This window comes from Polyodon spathula, chromosome 16, assembly GCF_017654505.1.
Source record: "Polyodon spathula isolate WHYD16114869_AA chromosome 16, ASM1765450v1, whole genome shotgun sequence".
Lineage (NCBI taxonomy): Eukaryota > Metazoa > Chordata > Actinopteri > Acipenseriformes > Polyodontidae > Polyodon > Polyodon spathula.
Genome location: NC_054549.1, coordinates 21,849,884 through 21,873,789, shown reverse-complemented (window position 1 = coordinate 21,873,789; position 23,906 = coordinate 21,849,884). Strand labels below are relative to the sequence as shown.

The following is a 23,906-nucleotide window of genomic DNA, read 5'->3' as shown; positions in this document are numbered from 1 at the left end:
TTCTTCCTTCGATATTCCTTGGCATTCATCAGTCCCGGGTTCACAGAAAACCATTTTAGGAACCAGGAAAAGCCCCACCAAAACCCACCCTGTAAAAGCAGACCTCATTTTGAAGACCTGCTTTCCAGACCCTGTATCATACAGTAATCAAGCAGCCTGTTTGCAGAATACAGCATATCTTCCACTCTGTAAACACTGTGACATGCAAAACATCACATTTTACTGTTGGTAAATAAATAACAACCGTCAGCAGGCGGGTTTTCATAGGGATTAAGCTAGAAGCAAATATGAAATAGCAGAAACTTTTTTTTTTTTTCCCATTACAAAACGGGAGGTCTGGGGAAACTGATTTTCACGTCTGTCGATAACTGAAGAAACGCAGATTCTGGTGTTTACCTGGACCTGCTGTGTGTTTCTCTGGCATTACACTACTCAGCACCTCTTAACTTTAGTTCTGTGGGAAGCGGAGATTTCAATAAAAGACCAACTCCCCAGTGCATCTTGCACCTTGTAGCGTCTATACCACATCCTGTCAATGATGCGGTCAGGTCAATCACCTTGTAGAGTCTATACCACATCCTGTCAATGATGCGGTCAGGTCAGTCACCTTGTAGAGTCTATACCACATCCTGTCAAGGATGCGGTCAGGTCAGTCACCTTGTAGAGTCTATACCACATCCTGTCAAGGATGCGGTCAGGTCAGTCACCTTGTAGAGTCTATACCACATCCTGTCAAGGATGCGGTCAGGTCAATCACCTTGTAGAGTCTATACCACATCATGTCAAGGATGCGGTCAGGTCAATCACCTTGTAGAGTCTATACCACATCCTGTCAAGGATGCGGTCAGGTCAATATGGTTGTTAAACCCAATAATAGGTACAGGTCCTAATAATGTGGCCATGAAGTGTAGATAAAAACAATATGTACCTGTGGCAGTGTGCCCCGCCCATGTGTGTGTTTTGTGTTCTATGTTGTTTGTGGTGTGTTAATGTTGGTATATAGGTATTGGTGCACGGGATATAAATGGGTCTGTGTATCACAAGTGATTTAAAATATATAGCTGTATTTATGCATGGGGATTGCACTTCACGTGCATTTGAAGTATCTAAATAGTATGTGAGCATGGGGTTGCACAAATTAGTTCACGTGCTGGGATTCAAGTGAATAATTAATTAGTAATTGAAGCCCAGCACAAAAGTATATATAGAGGCACGTTTCCCTCACTTGGGGCTGTGTGTTTGAGAGTGGAGAACGGGAGAGAAGGAGAAAAGAATTCAAAGCAAAACAAATGCTACTCGTGCAAGAGGACTCGCACGATACTGGTTTAGGGACGTCCGCTGTCTGTTTTGTTTGTCTTTTTATTTTGGCCTATCTGTTTTGTTCAACCTTTTATTTTTCTGTGTGTTTATTAAACGCACTGAGCGTCGCAGCGCCTCCATTTTCACCTGTCAGTACTGCCTGTCTACGTACTCCTTTGTGGCCTGACGTCACCCTACATCCAGGTCGCTCACAGTGCCCCACTTGACTAATGAGTTTGAAGTAGAATTAGACTCTACAGCTAGAATTTTAGGTTTGAGACATAAAAAAAAAAAATCTATATGAACATAATTTAAATATTTTATTTAACATCATGTAATCAGAGAAACTACAAAATGATGTTGCAAAATTCTACCTGAAGCCAGGGAGGGTTCCACGCTGTCCCTTGAATGTAAGTGAGAGGTGTGGATTAATGTAAGTGTAGCTAACAAAAAAAATCCATGCACTGTGTTCACTCCTATTAGCTACGTAGGTCTCAGATGTACAGTATTGAAAGAAACGCATTTTCATTTGACATGGTATCTGGCACTACTTCAGGTTGAAGGAAGCTCTCAATTTCTGTGCCTTAACCCATTTCGGTCCGATATCAGACTCTGTCCGACATCATTAAAAAGACATCAAGCACAGGTCTCTAGTTGTTTTTTCTCTGGAAATGGTTGAGTGAGACCAATAGGAGCCGATAAAAGAGGAAAAAAAAGGGGGGGGTGGAGTTGGGTGATTAAAACGAGTGATCAGGAGAGGTTTTATCAGTATGGACCACTATTAAGAGGAAAAATATAGTGAACAAGAGGTGGGGCTTGGCTGGAGATGCAGGACTGAGTGTCCTTTACTATGCAGTGCCTTTTAAACCTATTTTACTGTGAAAAAAAAATGTAAACAGCGCGTGTAAAATAAATTGGACCTCATGTGCCTGATAAGTGCTGAATAAATGGACTACTAAGGGTTAATTCTCAGGTTGTCATTTCACTTAAACAGCCTCTTGTGGGTCAAAGCTTGCTACTGGCTGAAAGCATGTCAGTCAATATGGAAAGTAGCTGATTGGTTATTGACAGGAACATTTTTTTAAATTTAGTCATTTTTTCCCCAATTTAGTGTGCCCAATTATTATCTGTATCCTCAGCTCAGTGCTTGCAATCCACCCCTGCGGACTTGGGGAAGGGAGGCTGGAGCACATGTCCTCTGAAACGTGCTCCTGCCAATCTGTCATTTTACACATTACGAGGCCACTAGACCTATAGTGCCGGAGAACAACACAGATCTAGAGGCTTCACTGCAGAACCACAGGCAGGGGTCACTGATGTGCAGTGAGACATGGCTTCCCCTGCCGACCTAAGCCCTCCTTACCAGAACAGCGCTCGGCCAATTGTGCGCCACCCCCTAGGAACTCCCGGTCAGCTGTGACATAGCCTGGACAAGAACCTGCGATCCCCAGGCTATAGGGCACATCCATGTGGAGTGCCTTTGCTGGATGCGCCACTCGGGAGCCCCCCTGAGATGCCATGTGCATGGCGAGAAATTGTATGACACCAATTTGGTCACTCCGATCACTAATAAGTGTGAGCAGGTCACAAAGAAGGCAGTTTGGGTTTCTGAGCCAATGGACAAGGCACCAAATTACCTTGTTTTCTTCGTGGAGTGGGATGCTCTTTAGCAGAGTGATGAGTTGCTCCTGGCTGTTCACTGTATGTTTGCAGCCCTGGTAATTTTCCATTGCAGCACACTTATATAAATAGGCTGAAGTCTCAGGACAATGGAATTAGTAGATAATGGCTGACACCCCGGGCCATTGTCAGAGCACTTGAGTGTAGTGGATTGAGGATATCATGTTGACAGGGACATCTTTATTTACTTACCGTATTACCTTGAATTAACGCCTCACTCGGATATCAGCTTTTTAATAGATGCCGCCCTCGAATAAATGCCGCTCTCAATAAAGAAACGTAAAGGTATTTTTTTTTCTACCCGTTCAAAAAATAAGCCTCAATCGACCGTGTAATACAAACTAATGTACACACACCTTAGTAAGCACATTGTATTTTATGGTACAGTCCTGACAGACAACCCAAGATGAACTATCTTACAGCACAGCTGTCGTCCTAACCCCCCAGCAGTGCCAACACAGCAGGGGATACAACAAGGGCTGTCTGATTACATGATCCTCAGCTTGGATGGTGAAAACTTAAACTCAGAGGAACGTAGAGCTTTGCCGGTCACTAAGCGCTTCTGCCGCGAAATGTGGCTGAAGATACCTTCTTGTAGGGTGTTTAGTTGTTTTGTATTCAGTTGGAATTTTACTCAGTCCTGTACAATTTTTATATTAAAAAAAAAAAAAAAAAAACTTGCTTACTATCTGAGAAGTTTTAGAGAAATTACAAACAAAAAGGTAAATGACAGAGAAAAAAAAATAACCGAGTAGGATATATTTTAGTTTTAACAGAAATCAAACCGATATTCAGAGGGAATATTATTCGTTATGAAAAACAACTGCATCACACTCAGCTACCGTTCTCTCGCCTCTTCTTGTCCCGCCCCGTAGCAACCAATACACACTCCTGATTCGCTGGTACAGTATTCCCCTGACCTCCCAACTCCCACTTAACAGGCTTTCTTCAGCTGTCAGTAAATGTACTGTAGCCAAGCCCCAAAAACACACACGAGTATAGTGCTGCAGATTGGAGCCTCTAATGGCGCTGCTACTAAAATGCCTTAAATCATGTAATAAAATATTGCAGCGTTTGTAAAGCATAGTATTATTAATAAAGGCCGCCCTCTTTTAAGCGCCACAATCATTTTGATCAATTTAATACTTGGGATAACCCTTGAAAAGCTTAATGGCATTTGTATAGTATCTACATATTTCAGAATATTACACTTCTTACATACTGTATCATTTTACATGAGTTTTGTTTAATTCTCTACTGCTTTGATTGTTATCAGGCTTACTAATTAATGTCCTTTTTTAATCATAGTGAGGGAAGCCTTCTAAACATTTTTTAAATGACCACTAGGGGCGTGCAGTTGAGTTATTAACAGAAACAACAGTTAATAAACTACCATAAAAACCGGTGTATGTTGCCCCGCTCCTTTTTGAGACGGCAATTTCAGGAAAAAGCCTATAGGTCACACCTTTTTAGGACCCCCTAAAAATACCTAGAAAATAGACTTATACAATGGATTTTACAGTACTCCAGGAGCTACTGTTTCTGTTGTCCTGCCAAAAAACATATGAACGGTGTGTTTTTTGTTCAGGCTATATAAATATTTCTGTGTAATTGAGCATGGTAATCTTGAAATTATTCAAACTCGAGAATGTTTCAGCAATGAGAAAAACATACCCAATTACAGATAAGAAAGAACATAAGAAAATTTACAAACGAGAGGAGGCCATTTGGCCCGTCTTGCTCGTTCGGTTGTTAGTAGCTTATTGATCCCAGAATCTCATCAAGCAGCTTCTTGAAGGATCACGGGGTGTCATCTTCAAAACAGCTTCATTTGATGACTTTCTGTAGTGTGAGAAGTCATCGAATGGTTTACAACTAATAACACATAGTGCTACTGTATATAAAAGCCTGTATTTATACTTAACCAGTGTAATTGGGTTCACATAACTGGTATGCACACGCGCCGATAAAAACAAATGCAGACTTTCATATTGAAGGTGTACCTTTAGAACGATTTTAACAGGAAAGCCTTTTTCATAAAGGCAGCGAGTGAGGGTGCTCACGCTTGCAAGGTCAAGCATAGTATCTGGCTATGGCCCATACCTGCCTAACCTCTGGACTTTCCCCATACACTCAGGGTTTTCTGTTTAGTCTCAGAGTCTCCAGGCTCTGTCGACGATCTTCAGATAGACTGGAGGGTTCCAATTTAATTACAGCCCCTCCCTGCTAGCGCTATCATTGGCTGAGTGAGTTGAGTGATAGGTGGAACCACTCCAGTTCATAACATCCATACATTTATTTTAATGGGCACTTGAAACAACCAATGATAGCAGAGATTTCTATTAAGCCATGTATTCACAGAAGACGGATGCAGTTACAGGGAGTGGCACTGTGGAATCTTGCTGAATCTTTACTTCCCAAACTGAGCGCGAATGAGAGGAGGTGTCAATGTTTGAAAGCTGTTACATTTAAACGCAAGTTTTAAAAAAATACATTTGCTTAACCATTTGACTGAAATATATCCCCCCTTCAGTCATGGCCTTATATAAATACTGCTGTGCCGTCAAGTTTGCAACAACACTAATAAAGTGACCTAGTGTTTGGGTTTTTGGTTTTGAATCCCCAGAGTTTTGGATTTGAATGCCTGTCAGGCACTGTTTATTTTACACATAATATAACATCTCAAAAGCTATAACATCTCAAACTATAGCAGCTCAAAAAGCTTGGCAAATGTCTGTGATATTCTTTGAGCGCTGAATGCAGAAGCAGCTATCTCCTTTGTTTGTGTCCGTGTTATCTCTGTGGTGCAGGGGCTGTGTGTATTGCTCAGAACTGCCCCTTTTTTTCGGCTCCTATCGGTCTCACTCGGCCATTGAAAGGTTTTCTCTGCTTTTTCTGGAGAAAAAATGACTAGAGACCTGTGCTTGACGGCTTTTTGATGTCGGACAGGGTTCACCATCGAACCGGAAAGGGAAAATTGTAATGTCGGACCAGGGTTAAACATTCAGAAACTATTGTTGCAGTCTCTGATGCTGCCATCCCAATTGTTTGAACTGTCGGAGGAGGAGGAGGAGGAGGAGGAGCTAGACAATGACCCCTAATTTTGGTGCGTACCAAATGATTTCTGCTGGTATTCAAGAACCTAATGATAAAAGTTATGTGAATCGCTGTGTTTGTGTTTAGGTGAAACTGTATAAGGCAGTTCCACTTTATTTTTTATCTTTTCTACTGGGCTGTTTACACCACCAAACACATTCCTGGAAATTATACTACCAACGACAAGCCTTTAAGGGTGTTGTTTACAGCCGAGAGCTCCGGTGTCACTTCCATCCTCCCACTTACAAATCGGCCTCAGGTCAGGATGAAAACACGCCCCCTGGTGGACTAGGACCTTCAGCGATGAGTATCTGATCTGTCCCGAAGGGCCTGAAGTCATGAACTGAAGCACTGGAACTCTGAAATCAATCCCCCACTGAACCGCTGGTAGTGATGACAAATCGCTCTGTATCCCGTTTCGCCTGTAGACACCCCTGCGAACACGGAGCAAAGAAGGCTTGGCCACGGGCCCAGGCATCTCAGAGATCACACCAACCATTCCTAAACAAACATACCCCCGCATCTTTCGACAGCCTGCCAGCTGCATTGCATGCCATAAGATTAATAGCTTTGGGGAGAACAGGAGGGGGAGGAAAAGTGGGCGGTTTGTAGGGGGCAGCAGAAGCAAAGAGGTGCTCCTGTAATTGAGATGTTAGACTTCAAGTGGGACTCGAGATGAAAGGAGCACTGACAGCTTTATGTCATGTGATTTATTTATTTATTTATTTGTCAGGCCCTACAGAGGTTGCAAATATAGCAATAGTCGCAGATTTTGTGTAATAATTACTAGTTCTCAGAATCGTTTTTCCTTTACTCCCAATAATTTAACAGCATTGACCATTTCATGAGCGTAACATTTTAAAGGTTTAAAAATATATATTTGGTATTGCCTTTTGTTTTTCTTTTCATGCTACCATTTGATGTATATGTGTTTGCTGTACTATGGCCCAAACTCTTTCGTAGCTGCACTTTAGCAGAGAAGTCAGGAACTTTTAAGAAATATAATAACCAAGTTTACTCAACAGTGGTACCATAGTAAACATAAATACATAACAAAGATACTAAATGAGTTCAAATGAACCCCTCTGATCTGTCTCTTTAGTGGAAATACAGTTTGTATAGATTGCAACAGTACACCTAACATTTACTAAGGATGGGATTTATGGCAAAGAAAGAAATTGTATTTCAGGCATACAGCCAGTACAAGTTTTTAAAAAATGTACACAAAAAGTTTAAAAGATTAAAAAATCTTTTATTTTCAGGATGTTTCAGCTAAAAGCCCTTCAGCTGTTTAAAAACAAAAGTAAACACAGTGCCTTAAAAATAAGATATTTTAAATTTGTGTACATTTTTTAAAAACCTTTTCTTTCGTATGCCTTCAATTTTGTACACTGCAGTTATATATATATATATATATATATATATATATATATATATATATATATATATATGTTGTTGTTGTTATTAATAATAATGTAATTTTAATTCTTTCTGCATTTTCCTCGATCTTCTGACTGATTCTGCGTTCTGGTGCTCCTATAGTATATTAACTTATCAGCTTTAACCTGTATTTGCGCTTGCCTGGAGAATCCTATATGCCAGGACTGAACAGCCTCCCATATTCCATTCAAATGATGTTAGTGTGACTGTTCTACTCTGCATACATATAAACAGACGCAAATCGAGAGTCTGGGGGCTGAGTTGAATGGTTACACCTTCCAATTATTTTAATGGGATGAAAAAGGCTGCAGGTAACAAGCCAAGCAGACTGATTTAGATAAAAATGTTAAGCAACAGACCCAAGAAAGGACCCAAGAAAAATGTATCCTATTGTTTAATTCTGCTGCTCGTTCAGTGTAAGGCAAATTGCTGTGTTTGACTGTGATGAAATAGTTTGAGGTTTCATTAGTTAGCCAATCATTTTCTTAGAGAATAAGCAAAGGACAAGCAGGACAACTGTTTTATCCCTTAATTACCTTGAGCCTGATTGCGTGATAATATGAGGATAGTATGACTCTGGGAATTATCTCCCTGGCTCGGTCACCGCTTTGTTGTTACGGTTATTAGTATTTTCCTGCCTATGATGTGATCACCATTTGCAGGTCTGTTTAGAGTTACCTGCCAAAACAATTGCTTTACGTTATTTTTTTTTTTTTTACTGTGTAGATTTATACAATAGTTTTTAAACCAAAGTGCCTGCATCGTTGGCACCTCTTCTGAAGCTGTGTTGGATTGCACTGTGTTCTGCGTTGCTTGACAGGGGAAATCGCGATGCTGTTAATGTTCGTGCCGAAGACTGTGTGCCAGAGCATGTATTGGTGTGGCTGAAGGGCAAGCATGATGAAATGCGGCAGAACAGGAGCGAGATTTACAGTAATCCCTTTGCAGGCTTTCCTCTGCCCAGTTGTCAATAGCACAGTGTTCGTTTAAGTTTTTTTATGGTGTTCGGCGGTTCTCATTGGCTGACACTGCTGAAGAACATCGGTCATCACTTTTACCATATTTATCTACTCCAATTTCAATGTAACTTATTGTCAACCCGCTTACCAATCAATTAATTTTTTTTCTGCCAAACCCTGCCTGAGCACAAAATCCAGTAAGCGCTGACTGTGGGCCCCCAGCCAAGATCAGCAACTGTGCAACACCGATGAGCTCTGAACTGTACCCTGCCCTCTGCCCCTCTAGTGAAGGAGCCACTGGAGTCCTTCTGTTACAAGGTTAGCATCTCGGTGATCAAGCTGCCCGCTGCGGATTCAGTGCTCTTTCAACATCACAAAGTGCTGATGCCACGTTGCCAGGCCTTGGATATGACATACAGCCCCTTGAGTGCTCACCTGTCTCCATTTAAGAACTTGAGCCTTAAATTGGCTTCCCGAAGCACAGCACCCCAAGGCACTCTAAATATAAACGCTGATTGGAGACAGCGACCCCCTCAATATATACCCTGTGATCCCTCCATTTGTGCAGAATGGACATATTTTGGATAATTGTCTCTCAGTTCTTGGGTTACGCAGCTGCTGACATTACTGCTTAGTGTTTTTGCACATTAGGCCGTATACTGCATGAGAGACCCTTGATATTGCATTGCCTCAACGTGGTTGAACTTTACAAAGCTATCGGTAAGGAAATAAAGCTCTAGGATACTAGTGTGGCATCATCATACTGATATTGAAGGACCGCAGTTGTGATGTCACAAACACAGGCTGCAAACAATCCCATGTGTGCATTGAATCTGGGATCTGTATGAAGAGTTATTAAATACTTTGAAATGGTAATAGAACATTAGCATTTATCTCTATGTATGAGCGATAAACAGCACTAATAACTGGACTTTTCTGCGTCCTGTAACTGAATGTTAATTTGGTCCCTGATATCAATCAAAGGGTCTGTTTAGACCTTACTAATTCTGTGTTTGTAACCAGACGATTTAAGAGATGGCAAACATAATAGTTGTGCAAAGAATAATAATATCATTTTATTGATTTTTAATTCAACGAAAAACAACCGACAAATGAAACAAGAAAAATGTACAAAATACATTTTCAGTTAGACCTATGTACAAGAGGCCCTTTTTTTGAAGCAAATGCTCATTTTCAAGAGGAGTAAATAATCATTTCCGCTGCTCAGAACCAATTACCGGCTTAGTTGTTGGCTTTATACATTTTTTTACTTGCTTTTTGCCTTGGTTTTAAAAAAAAAGGTCCCAATGAAGCAGTCCATTCACTGATTAAAATCACCTAGCTAGGGTTTTCAAAGACTCTTCCTTACTGCATATCCTTTTGCGTTGGACTTCCATAGTGAGAAGCTGTCCTGCACACACTGAATCCCTTTCCATGGCAGCCCACAGTCGTCGTCTCATCTTCATTCTGGTTCTCTGCCACAGGAAGCTTCGCCCACTCCTCATCTAGGTAAGCCAGCACCTCAGTGACTGGGTAGCGATCCTGGGCTCTTACTGCCAGCAGCTTCTTAAACATGGCAAGCGCGCTGTCGCTGAAGCGTTTCCACTGGGAGGGCACCTCCCATTCGCCCGGCTCCCCTTGGCACCACTCTGCAAACTCTTGGTAGAAAAGGTCGCTGGGGGTGCAGCGTTCCCAGGGGAAGTATCCGGTTAGGAGACAGAAAAGGACCACGGCGAAGGCCCAGGTGTCCAGGCTGGGTTCCACAATGAGGATCGTTCTTGACTTGCTGTCGGTGTCTGGGGAGACTCCCATAGCACACAACTCTGGCGACATGTAAGGCAGGGTACCGGAGACGAGCTGGATCTGCGAGCCCCTCTTCTGAGCCAACCCAAAGTCGGCCAGCTTCACCCGACAGCAGGCCCGGTCCAACAGAAGGATGTTTTCGGGTTTGATGTCCCGGTGGACCAGCCCCTTGCTGTGGATGTACTCCAGAGCGCTGGCGATCTGCTGGGCACAGCGCTTCACCACAGTCTCTGGGATGCCCACCTGCCACAGTTTAAAGTTACACAGATTGAGCATTAAAGTACTGTCAAATTTTCAAACCACTGAAAAGGTTAAGCATGTCGAGATCAAGCTGTCCACGGCGGAATCAGTACTCTTTCAATATCACAAAGTGCTGATGCCACACTGCCAGGCCACTGATATGAATTTCTGCCCCTCGAGTCCCTGTCTCCAGATAAGAACTTGAGCCTTAAATTGGCTTCTCAAAACACAGCAATTCAGTTTTACAAAGTACCGATGCAATGTTCCCCAGCTGCTGAATTGTCTCCTCTGTGATATTTGCAGTATAATGACTAAAATACTATGTTTTTTTAGCTGGGCTGTACGCTGCCCAGCAACAGACAGTGCTGCAGTGCCCAAAACAGAAACCATCTACACTGGACAAGACACACCTTGCGGAAAAAAGCCTTCATCTACGACTAGTGGATGTGGTTAAGTGAAGGTCCTAAGAGAACCAAACCCTCCCCCTTCCACTCACTCGAGGCTCGATGACAGCAAAGAGGTCCTTTCCGAGGACCAGCTCCTGAGCGAATCCATAGTGTTCCTCAGACTGGAACGCGATGCCGAACAGCCCCACGATGCAGGGGTGACTGGACAGGTGCAGAGAGATGCAATACTCACGCAGGAATCCCTGCAGCTTGGTCGAGGTCTTGGGCATCACCTTCAGGGCCATTAGAGTGCCTGCAACACAATCCATGGGAAGAGTTATTCGGCGCGCTGACAAAGGCTTTTAAAATATCTTCTACTTGCCTGAGCAACATCACCGGTCCCCCGCTTCTGGTGTTAGTTATTTTGCTTCTATTTTCAACATGTAATTTAGTAGTATATCGCAGGATATACCTTGAAATTTGGAATCCCTTTAGAAGTAAGTGGGCCTGTCAGTTCCGCTGTGTGCAGGTGTTGGAGATTTGTGTCTGTATGTGTGTGCTGAAATACTTGAATGTGCATACCCAGTTATCCACCCAGGACTGTGAAAATGAAGTGTACAACTTCATTGTGTTTCTTCAATGTGTAGCTAAAATAATTTGTCTGATTTCCTGTGTCTGATTACAGAAAGTTGGAAGGGCTCCGGGGTACAGCACAGGAAGTGTAAGCAGCATCAGCCTTTACTTCTTTCCCACTGGTACGAGGTAAGAGAATGGATTTGAAAACCTTTCCTACCCCTCCTTTTAATAGGAAAATGTGTCTGGCTGTGTTACCTGTTTAGTTTGTAATCTGATAGACTACTCTAATTACTGATTCGTTTCAATGCGTTATGTAAGATATGCCACAATATCTCATGTAACGCATTCCAATGAAATATTATAAAAAGCTGTAGATTCTGTAAGTCAGTGTTAGAACTACCAGTCTCTAAGGTTTAATGAAGTTTCTATTTTTTTTTTTTAAACATTTGTTTTGTATTTAAAATGCCAGGGAGGTCCCAATTGTTTCTCTTGTCAAAGAGCATTTCAATGGCTTTTTAATGATTTAGTATTATATATATTTTTTTCCAATTTGTATGGTATGTATGGGTTTGTTCAAATATTGCCTTATGATAATTTTTATCTAAATCTGCCCCAGCCTGGCTTTGAGCGTGATAGCTTTTCTTCTTCCATTCCAGTCATGTGACAATGTAACTTGAACAGGTAAAGGCAGGTTTAGAGAAAAAAGGGAATACCTCTATATTGGAGCAACATTCCAGTGCCTCCTCAAGACACACCTGTTCAGATGGTATCTGTGAACCTGACAACTCATACTATACTGGACTATATGGCACTGAATAGCAGCAGTACTTGAAGATGTCTGGTCCAGTGGTTAAAGAAACAGGCTTGTAGCCAGGCAGTTCCCAGTTCAAATCCCAGCACTGCCACTGACTTGTTGTGTGACCCTGAGCAAGTCACTGAACCTCCTTGTGCTGCGTCTTTGGGGTGAGATGTTGTTGTGAGTGACTCTGCAGCTGATGCATAGTTCACACACCCTAGTCTCCTATCTTGTAAAGCACTTTGTGATGGTGGTGCAGTATAAAAGGTGCTATGTAAAAATAAAGATTATTCTTATTATTAACTTGCACTGAACTGCTCCATACCTTGCTGTATTCTACTACTGCTCTCAATTGTAACTATTTGTTGTACCTTGTGCTTGATTTTACTCTTCAACGTAACCGTATTCAGGTTTTTTTGTAATTGCTCTTATTTGAAATCGTTCTTATCCATTTATCATACTCACTACTTGCTCTTAAAAGAATTTACCCTTATAAACAAATGTTTTACTATAAGTTGAGCTGCTCTTAGTCGAAATCGCTCTCAAACGTAATTATTTATTCTATTTTCATATTTACTACTGACTTTACTGTATTTTATAACTGCTCTTATCTGTAATGTGATATTTTGTAACAATTATAAGTCGCTCTGGATAAAGGCATCTAAGAAAATAATAATAATAATAATAATAATAATAATAATAATAATAATAATAATAACATAACCAAGTCACCATCAAGTAACAAGGAAATATAAAAACCTCAATTAAAATGACATTAAGCCACGAAAAACAAGTCGTTCCTCTTGAACTGAAGCCAGTTCGTAACCCCCATACCTCTGCAGCGATGGCTGACCAGCAGCACCTTCCCGTACTTCCCTCTCCCGATCTCCTTGATGACGTTGAAGTGTTCCCTGATCTCCAGGCTGCTCAGGCTCTGAGCCATCAGCAGCATCAGCTCCTCGATCGGGTCCCTGTCAGCCGGCAAGATCGGATTCATGGTGATGCAGACAGAGTCTCTCTCCTCTCCCTGTGCACACGAGCAGAGCTAGATCTAGATTGCTTTGGCTGCTTGAAATTGTAGCTTTAAAGCGAGTTAAGTATCCCAGTTAACTAAGGGATTCTGCTAATTGTTTTAGGAGCATGTCTGTTTCAGTCTTCACATCCTGAAGTTTAAAGCAGGGCTGTGGCCTCAGTAAAGCTCTCGAAACATGTCGAAGCTCTGATTTAGTGCACCAGAGTGTAACAGCTGGTACTGCCCAATTCACATGTTGCCTTAATGCTGCAACTTGCTTGGATTGAAGAAAATATAGCTATGTTCTATGCAGCTAACCCAAACAGCAAGAAATAATGATACAAATGATACAGCTAAATCATTAGAAGGGCATAACCAGTAGGGGTATCCAGTATGCTGAACAGAAACTATGTAATAATAATAATAATAATAATAATAATAATAATAATAATAATAATAATAATAATAATGAATACGACAATCTAAGTCAATATCTAGTAAACTCCTGATAAAGGATTGATTAATACATTCAAAAGTAATACAACATTGTTTAGTTTGTAATAAATGAAAAAAGGAAGATACAATTTGATAAAAATTAAATAGATTTAAGCACATCTTTAAAAAAAAAAAAAAAAAATGTAATGTGTTTTTAAAAAAATTACACAGGATCATCCAAATTAAAACATTGAAATGTGTATATGTACTGTTTGAAAAACTAGGTAAAACTGCAGTGTACAAAATGGTTTAAATGATTCAAGTAATACATTTATATCAAGATGTTTTGGACAAAAGCCCATATTTTAATAATTGGATTAATGATGCCTTGAAAGACCTGAAAGTTGATTCATGATAAATTTAAGGAGAAACATATAGTGTGATGATAAAAAGAATCAATGCACATCTTCTCATAAACAATATAAAAATTGTGAGTAGTGGATCTTGCACAAGACAGTGAAGATAATTTTATATGCACAAGTTTGTTGCAGAGCTGTGTTCTCTTACCTCTCTCTCTTTCTCTTTCTCTCTCTCTCTCTCTCTCTCTCTCTCTCTCTCTCTCTCTCTCTCTCTCTCTCTCTCTCTCTCTCTGCTTGCTGTGCAGCAGTAGGTATAGCTGTTTAGCTTGAGTCCAGCTGTTTGCTTCGCCAATGCTAGCAGCTCAGCTGCAGGACTTTCTTCAAAAGCTGATTAGACGCTATGCTGTGCAAAGGGCACTGCACTCCTCTTTATATGGAAAGGGTATCAACTGCCCTCTGCAGATTAATCCTCCCCTGACACACACACACACACACAAGCACACAACAAATGCAGGCACACATAGAAACACAAACACGCCCATACGAACATGCGCTGAAAGATACACTCGACTGAAACACATTCGTGCACGCATGCTAACATCCTGTGAAGTATTGGGACGGATAAATCAATGCAGAAGCCCACTCAAAAAGCTTTTATCCCTGGATAGATAATCGCCCCGTCTTCCACTGCCTTCAGAAGATTTTAATTTGCTGTGGCTCCCCCAGAAGGAGTGAAATGGTGGAGCATGTGTTGCTCATTTTACCCCACTTAGACATGAGCTCTTCAAAATACATGCATATATATATATATATATATATATATATATATATATATATATATATATATATATATATATATATACTGATGCACAAAAGACATGCAACACTCAGGTCTAATGGATTTAATCAAATATTTTACACACAGATATGAAACAAAATCACAGAAAATGTGCACAAAAATACAGGTCAAAGAGTAATGATAGGTTTTCAGTATGAAACGTGACACACTGTCAAAATGAAAACATTACAAAGTTAATATCAGGTATGACCTCTCTGAGCATTAACACAATCCTGGCAGCTTTGACACATAGACCTGATCAGCCTCTGGATAGACTGCTGTGGGATGTTCTTCCGCTCTTCCTGTGCAGCTGCTGAAGGTTGGTCGGTCACGGTTGTCTCCTGTGGATGGCACTGGCGATTTGTTCCCACAGAAGTTCTATTGGACTCGGGTCAGGAGAAAAAGCTGGCCATGGCAAGACCTCGACATTGTTTTCTTGAAGTCGTGAAATTGGAATCGCTGTTCTTGTGTTCATGTCTTTTTTGAATGGCTATTTATACAGATTCTTAAAATCAACTAATTTTGGCAATTTTAACTCAACTCAAATACCAAACGCTGAGCACCTGGCGTTTTTATGAAATCACATGACTTCAGCTCAGTATTTACAAAATGATACCGCACAAGTGTACTGGAAGCCGTAATAGTAGTACAGTAGTATTTCATGTTAGAGTTTGATAATGACAGGCTTTTTTAATCAAGTATATGGAAAACTACACAGCGGTGTGTAATTCAACATTGTCCAGCAGGTTTCATTTGACTTTATGAAGCAAAATTAGTTAATTTATAGGGGGGATGCAAAACTTTTGGCCAGAGCTGAGCAAGTTCAGTGGAACCACAATTCAGAACAACTGAGCGAAAATTTAAAATGGAATGTGCAATTGTGATATTCTGTGCATCAAGCTTGGCTAGAACCATCAAATTGAACCCAGTCCTCAGATGTGAGAAAGCGACGACGCCACCCAACAAGCCTTTGGAAATCGGTGTCCTACTTTGTGGATTTATATTTGATGACGACAGCTGCATAAATTGGCTGTTCTTCTTGCATAACAGAGCTCGAGTCCTTTTTTCTCAGAGCGTCTGGGTTCAAACTGGTGTAAACGAGCTCCTGTTCTTCTTGTGTCTGCAATAGGAATGATAATCTGTATCAGTGACAAACCATACCGTGGCGCCCAGAGCCATTCACACAATGCAGCCGCAAAGCTTTAAAATCCATACTTTTCTACCATTTTGAGCTTTTTAGTTTTTGTTTATTTTTTCCATTGTTATGCTTATATTGAAATATTTTTCTGGCTTTTTGCAGATTGCCAAAAATATGTTTATTAGGGCTTTTTTTTTTAAATTCAGACTTGTTATTTTCAATATTGCCAATTGTGTAAAAAAAAAAAAAAAAAAAAAGTAGTTTATTCACTCAAGCTGTAGTCTTCTACATTTAATACCACTTATTGTGTGTAAAGAAATCAAAGGGAACTCAAGGGTTCCACGTGGTGGATTATTACTGCACGTGAATCAGTTTTTATGTACTTGGTCATTATAGCATGAGTGAAGTTAGAATGAGATGATTGTTTGACGTCACACATGTAAGAGTGCATTTAAAAAGGTACAAAAGTGGCAGCTTGACTCAAGTGACTTACGCTGCTTGTAGGACCTTGTTTGACTCTGCAGACATACACAGCTGTTGCACACAGGAGAATAATCAGCGCTGCTGCTGAGCTAACCCCAATAGCAATCCATGTGTTGAGACCTGGTTCTGAAACACAATCAACAAGAATTGGATAAATAACATTGGCATTTAGACATTTACCAGACTTTCATGTGCGGTTAGAAATGAGCAGAAGGTTCCGATAGTCACCTCCATCTTTTGGTTTATAAGTAGGGCTTCTGATTTTCGGTTTTAATAGCTAAAACACCCTGGTAAAAAAAAAAAAAAAAAAACGGTGGATAGCCAATTAATAATAATAATCTTTATATAGCACCTTTCATAGTGGACTACCATCACAAAGTGCTTTACAAGATATGAGACTAGGGTGTGTGAACTATGCATCAGCTATGAGTCACTCACAACAACATCTCACCCCAAAGATGCAGCACAAGGAAGTTAAGTGTCTTGCGCAAGGTCACATAGTGAGTCAGTGGCTGCGCTGGGATTTGAACGGGGGACCGCCTGATTGCAAGCCTGTTTCTTTAACCACTGGACCATATAGCCTCCAATAAATATGTGAAAACATCAGAAAAACTGTGGAAACGGTTATTCAATTCACGTTGACTATACCCTTTACCCTTTACCCATTAAAAAATAACACCTACTACAAAAATAATAATAAATACATTTCCCAGTGCTGCTGGGCAATGACCCGCCTTCCTGACTTGTATCTATCGTTGATTCGTTCTTAATACTTTAAACTTGCCCCAGCTACTGAGTGACAGCACAGTCCTGCATTTCTATTGGAGACTCCCCTTGCGAGATTTAAAACAAGACTACAATCAGGATGGAGGCTTGTTAGCTGGATTTAAAGCTGTATGGCAGTTAAGATACGGAGGATTTAAAACAGAATTGTGGCGAAATGTACAAAAATGCCTCCACACAAAAACCCCAGAAGAATGTGCCTGTGACCAGAGGGATTTGATTGTGGAAGACAGCAAAGGAAAGAAGGTGCAACTCAAGGGGTCCAGTACTGTCCAGTTACTACTATACATATTTTGACACAAAGAAAAAAACTTAAATAGAGGATGTCTTGTTGAAACATTGGGGTTTAGCCAATGAAAACCCCAGATTTCAGTGCATTCCAGTACATCTTTTTTGCAGTTTAGTGTTGTCTCCAACTGACACAATTTATACTGCACAGTACATATAATAATACTACTAATAATAAAGACCCAGGGTGCAGTGTGTATATTATAAATATCAAAGCAATGGAGCTATTACAGAAAAATATATTGTAAAGCTAGTTACAGCACAGGAGAATGCTGTGATTACCAGGGGAGGTTGTGTAAAACACCAATTGGAGTTTGGTTATGCTTTAAATAATAATGACAGATTCAAGTTCAGCTGGTTTGAAATGCCTGGTGAAATAGCATATTGCAAGGGCAATTTATGCACAACATTGCTTACCAATCACAGTTATATTCACAGGAGCAGATAGTTCAGTAAACACCCATCCAGTCTGTGAGTGAGTGGAATAGCGGCACAAGTACTCCCCCTGCTGTTTCTCTTCTATGTTAGTTAGAGTAAAGGTGAAGCTCTTGTCTCCTACAGGTACGCTCTGCTCCTGCACTTCCTCACGGCCCCGGTAAAGACTAAACCAGCCAGGGCTCTGATATGAGCTGCTGAGGCTGCACTGCAGTGTCACATCCTCTCCTCTCACAGACACAGAGCTGCTCACAGACAGAGCGGGAGGGGCTAGGAGAGGAACACAACACAACACAGACAGTGAGGAGTTTTTGTTGTTTTGTTTTTTTTATAATAATCTCAATAGTAGTCAATTAAAATACCTTTTTTATTCAGTGATGGTGATCAGGGGTCAAGCGCTCAAGTGTGGAGCAAACAAAACTGACAAAAACAGAAGTAGCTAAAATGTACCTGTTACTGTCACTTGCTGAGCAGCGCTGGCATTTGAAGACTGTCCATTTCTGGACACCCTGCACGTGTAGTTCCCACTGTTGCTTGTCTCTACTTTGATGTGAAATGTGTTGCTGCGAGTCTCAGCCACTTTCTCTTTATTTTTAAACAGGACAAAGGTGTCGTTACTGTTCTTTTCACCAGCCCAGCTACACTGAGCAAACAGCTGACCTGATTTCACATGATTCACTATTGTGTTAGGTTTTTTTGAGGAATCTGGAAAAAGAAAAGAAAATTCATGTTTTTCTCAAATTAATAAATGCAAATAAAAGAAGTAATGATTTATCAGCTTCAAACTCTGGGAGTAAGTTAGTACGAACCTTTTTAAATCCTCTTTTCAATAAACTCCAAATTAGGTGGCATGATTTTAAGTACAACTCTTGTATTGGGAAGAGTACAGTAGAGCGCAATTATCAACTATTTTAATTCACGATTAAATGGACTTAGAAATGTTAACTAAAAATGTATTCAAACTGATTAAAAAAAAAAAAGTTTTCTGACCTGAGCAAACAACTCCAGCATCCTCTCCATGATTGCAGTGACTTTTTCCAACAGCAAGAGTTACACACTGCATGACAGAGGACTCTGAGCCTGTACAAATGGAATTGTTCACCCAGATAGGACCAGTCCCTTGTCCAAAGTGTGCTGATCCTGGAGCAGACAATGCGTAGCCACAACCGAGCTCTCTGCACAAAACCTGGGCATGGGTCCTATCCCAGCCATCATCACACACTGTCCCCCACTGGCTGTCGTGATAAACCTCGACTCTCCCAGAGCAGAACACGCTCCCATTAGCCAGCCTGACGCTTGAGCTGTCTGAGGTTAAGCACAGGATATTAATCATTTTTTCACAATTCACCAAAACGTATAACAATCAAGCTCTCATATCAAGAGTAAAACAAGTTTGTTCAGTTGTCTCAATTAAGCTCCCAGTACACAGTTAATAGCCTCCCTCTGTAAAGTGCTTTGGGATGGTGGCCCACTATGAAAGGAACTATATAAAAATAAAGATATTATGTTATTATTATTATTATATTATAATCCACGTCATAAAACAAGCACCATGCAATGCTGCACAATTGTCAGTTTCTGCTTGAGGGAAGCCCAGGACTGAATGATTAGATGAAATAAGAGGACAAATGCTTGAACGAAAAAGAGGAACATCTGCTGTAAAATAGCTTGAAGGGTAAGTTGCTTCAAATGTTTTTACTATTTCATGGTGTTTTTACTCATTCTGAGTGATGGGAATGGGATGAGAAAGGCTGTTTAGTTCCAGCCCTTCGGATTCTAGAGACAAGCTGAATTTCAGAGCAACAGAACATACAACAAGAATGGTGCAAACCCCATGCAATGGAATGGGGAAATTAAACAGCATTAAGATTTTTCAGTAAAGTTACACCTTTATTAAAAATGAAACTAACACAATCGGACAACACCTGCTGCTGTACTCTTGATGTTGCTTGGTATTAACCAGGCAGAACTGAAGATGCTGGTCCATGAAATCCTAAGTTATTAGTCAATGAAATGACTCAAGCAGTGGGCACAGGACTGAAGTTGCACGAGTCCAAGTACTGTATCAGAGTGAAAGCTTTTATTGTTCCACGGTGCTATGAAATGCTTGGACTATCCCAGTAGGGTGTAAGTTGATAAAATCAGCTTCTTTCATGAGAGCAAGACTTCTGTAATTATAATCACAAGCCATCAGAAATAATAATTTCTAAATTAAAGACTCACCAAGAACCGGCAACAAGACAAGTCTCCAAATTATAAGCAGTGACATCATTTTTGTAAAAATCAATGTTGCAAAATGTCGTCTTGCTTGAATCTGAAGTTTCCAGAAATAACGAACTGATTCCCAATCAACTGATGCCCAATGTTATACCAAACCACGATATGTGTGTCAAATCATTTCAGGACTGAAAAGTGCTGCTCTTAGTCGTTGTTTAAGCAACATGTATCTGTTGAAATGAGGAAGTAATATGAATATGTGTTGAATATGTGCTGCAGCTGAAAGTGGAAGAAATCTAACCTCAGGAAAAATGTATACATTCAGAAAGCAGCTGTTTGGTTTCATGACAGAAAATTATGCAAATAACTAAACACAACAAATCCAGATTTCTGATTACTTATCAACAAGTAATCTGATTGTTTACCAGTGAGTAGTCCAATTACTTTCTTGTAAATTCTACATCTCTGGTTGGTAATTATTTAGACAGGATAAGCTAGATTCTGCATGAAAAGTAACAAGTAAACAACTGTACTTCTGTCAATATGATATTGTAATTAGTTACCTTACTCAAAACAAAACAGCACTACATAAAACTTCTGAAAAGTACTTTACCATACTAATTTACATTCCAGTTAAATTCCAACAAATCGCTTACTCGTGAAAGAAAATAGTTTGAGCTAAGATTTACTAAGGTCAGACTTAGAATTCATATAGCTGCAAAATTAACTGAACATTTGGGATCATCCCAAATCATTGTCAGAGCTTTGTCAACTTCAAAGTTTTTTTTTTTTTTTTTTTTTTTTCCCGATGAGATCATCTTTAATTGTCTTTTGCCTGTTGCTTAGTAAATTCTCATAGGTTAGCCTAATTAAAATGGGAAATATAGCAATCAAGCTCTGGAAGGATCCCTTCACATATTTTGCTGTATCAAGATGCCTACTGTATGTATACTTGCAGTTTTCAACAGGAGCAGGTATTTGCTTATAAGTTAACTACAAAGCAAATAGCTAGCAACACATCTGAGAATGTGTGACCCCAGCCTGGAAGAGCCTGGTGTCACGCCATGTATATATTTAAACAAACCTAAAACCACTGACAACCAAAAAATGAAAGTGAAAAATATGAAAAAAAATCTTTTAAATGTGCAAGTATGAAAGCTGCGCTGTGTTTGTTTTGTTCTGTTCTGAGATCATGAGAATAGAAAGCATCTTCTGTACTAATTAATCTGGCTGTTTTCGGGGACTGTCACCTTTCTCCTTTTTAGGTAATTGCTGTTTATTGCAAATACCTTTTATATATAATTAGGCTGCATGCATTTTATGGTGTAACAGGATCTGAACCACTCGGAACAAACACCATTACATCATAAGGAAAATGTTTAAAAAATGTGAAGCTACTGTTTAATTTGTATACAGGCCTTTAAGTGTGGGTCAAGTTATGTCTTACATTGCACAATAACCCCATCGGTCAGCATGTGCACAATTGTAACATGCAAAGTTTTCTACCTCTGCTGTTCTTTATAATTACAGACATGTTGATGTTGCACACAAGTCTTGGCAGGGCAGCTTCTCGTAGCCAATAAAGATCACATCAGCTGTTTTTAATCCTTTCTAAAAAATGAAATTAAGCAGCTATTTAAACTCAGGTGAATTTAGCTGTAAGGAATGTACACTTGGGAGCATATCATTTACATGACTTGGTAGGTTGGTTTTGAATACCTTTCCTGTAATTTATGGGTTGATATACTGTAAAACAGAATTTTTTTGCTGCAGCTTAATTTAACTAATGGCCTTCAAGGTCCATTTTTGCTGCAATAAATCTTTGCGCTTCTTTTTCTTTTAATGCACGGCACATGTGTGAATAATATATTTCACGGCACATTCATTTTGCGGATTTTTAATAAACGCAAAATCAGCAAACATTTCTTGCTCGTGAAATGTTCCTGTTTTACAGTAGTTCAAAGTTTTGCACCGTATTCATCTACTTAAAGTAAAATTAGCCAAGATGCATCCAGGCTCCTGCTTCCCTTGTTCATATCTTTAGGTTCTTTTGAGCATTTGTTTTTGTGACCCTTCCCCAGATCTTTCATCACTCCATTGATCCTGTCTGACTGGTTATGCTATTTGGTGTTGCATCTAGTGACATGCGACTGTCAAGAATACAATACGATCATTTTGGGACAGCAATCAAAAACCTTGGGTAAAAACACTGACTAATAGTCAAAAGAAGCAAGAAATATCTTACATGTGTTAAATTGGGTTGAAATTCTTGCATCGGGATTACTTAAAACAATCAGAAATGACTTGGTCTAGAGTACAAAAATAGGTTGGTACTGTAGGTACACCACTTGAATTCAGAGAGCAACTTATCCCTTTTGTATTTTAAGTGTGTACAACAACCTATCCAAGATTAATGCGTTTTTCTATCCTGTGCGATGCAGTAGAATTAGTAATGTTGGCACGATTTTAGCAAAGCAAATAATTCCATTTAACGTTTGAAAAAGGCAACAAAAAAACAAGCAGAGATGACAAGTAGAACGCTCGAGTTATACAGGCTGTAAACCTGGGTCCAGATCTGGAGTTCCCCGTGTGATCAATACTGTCAGGCACATAGAAACGGGATCTAGGGTGTGGGCTGAGGTGCCAGACACGTGTTGGCCTGTAACGTAAATTCGTTATTATCACAGGAAAAGCAAGTAAAGTTTAAAAAAATCTTAAAATAAAATGAGGAATTTTTTTTTTTTTTTTTTTTAATTGATGCAGCATGTACAGCTATGGCCAAAATTAATATTTTTTGCTGTAGTTTCTTTGATTACATGATGTTAAATCAAATATCGAAATTATGTTAATGTAGTTTAAATAATAAAAATAATAATAATAATAATAATAATAATAATAATAATAATAATAATGTCTCAATCCTAAAATTGTAAGTGATGCTAAACTTTTGGACATAGCTGTAAAGACAATACATGTGCACATCAATAAATCCAATTACCTTCAGATCACATTAATGATCTTTTTTTAGCAGCCTCCTGCTTAGTAATGATCTTGTCCAATCAAAAGCATGCATTAGTTTTTGCAAAGACCTGAGCTCCCCCTGCATTAACTTTTTTGCTTTGCAATACAGTAGTCCAATAAAGAGCATGCATTTGCCTATGCAGAAATATAGGCTTATTAGTTGTATATCCCCCCCCCCCCAACTCAACACCACACGACCATCATGGAAGTAAAAAGACACAGTGAAGCGTCCTTTGTATACCGGCAAGTCAGTGATCAGCAGATGTGTCAGCCGCACGAAGAGCACAGCGTGTGGTTTTCACCAACTCTACTGTGCTTTTTTTGTCTTTGGGGTGAGACGTTGTTGTGAGTGACTCTGCAGCTGATGCATAGTTCACACACCCTAGTCTCGTATCTTGTAAAGAGCTTTGTGATAGTGGTCCACTATGAAAGGCATTATATAAAGATTATTGTTATTATCGCTGTCTTTAATTTGAACAACCGGACCTGTTTATTTTTGAAAATCAATGCCATTTTAATGATCAGTGTATATCATAAGAGAACTGATTGAGTGCTTTGCAATATGTGAAACAAAAAGAGTAAGTAGCGGGGTTCCTAAAAATATAGCGTTTCTCATCCCTAG

At 39.8% G+C, this 23,906-nt stretch overlaps 1 protein-coding gene across 1 annotated transcript; it reads right to left on the bottom strand.

Moving 5' to 3' along the window:
• Positions 1 to 9,528: 9,528 nt before the first annotated feature.
• Positions 9,529 to 14,472, bottom strand: LOC121328786 (serine/threonine-protein kinase SBK1-like; the record flags this gene model as incomplete). The annotated part of the gene is made up of 4 exons (XM_041273841.1): positions 9,529 to 10,520; positions 11,014 to 11,216; positions 13,110 to 13,302; positions 14,290 to 14,472. Coding segments are annotated over 4 exons (1,260 nt in total), but the record flags the coding sequence as incomplete, so codon positions are not given.
• Positions 14,473 to 23,906: the final 9,434 nt, after the last annotated feature.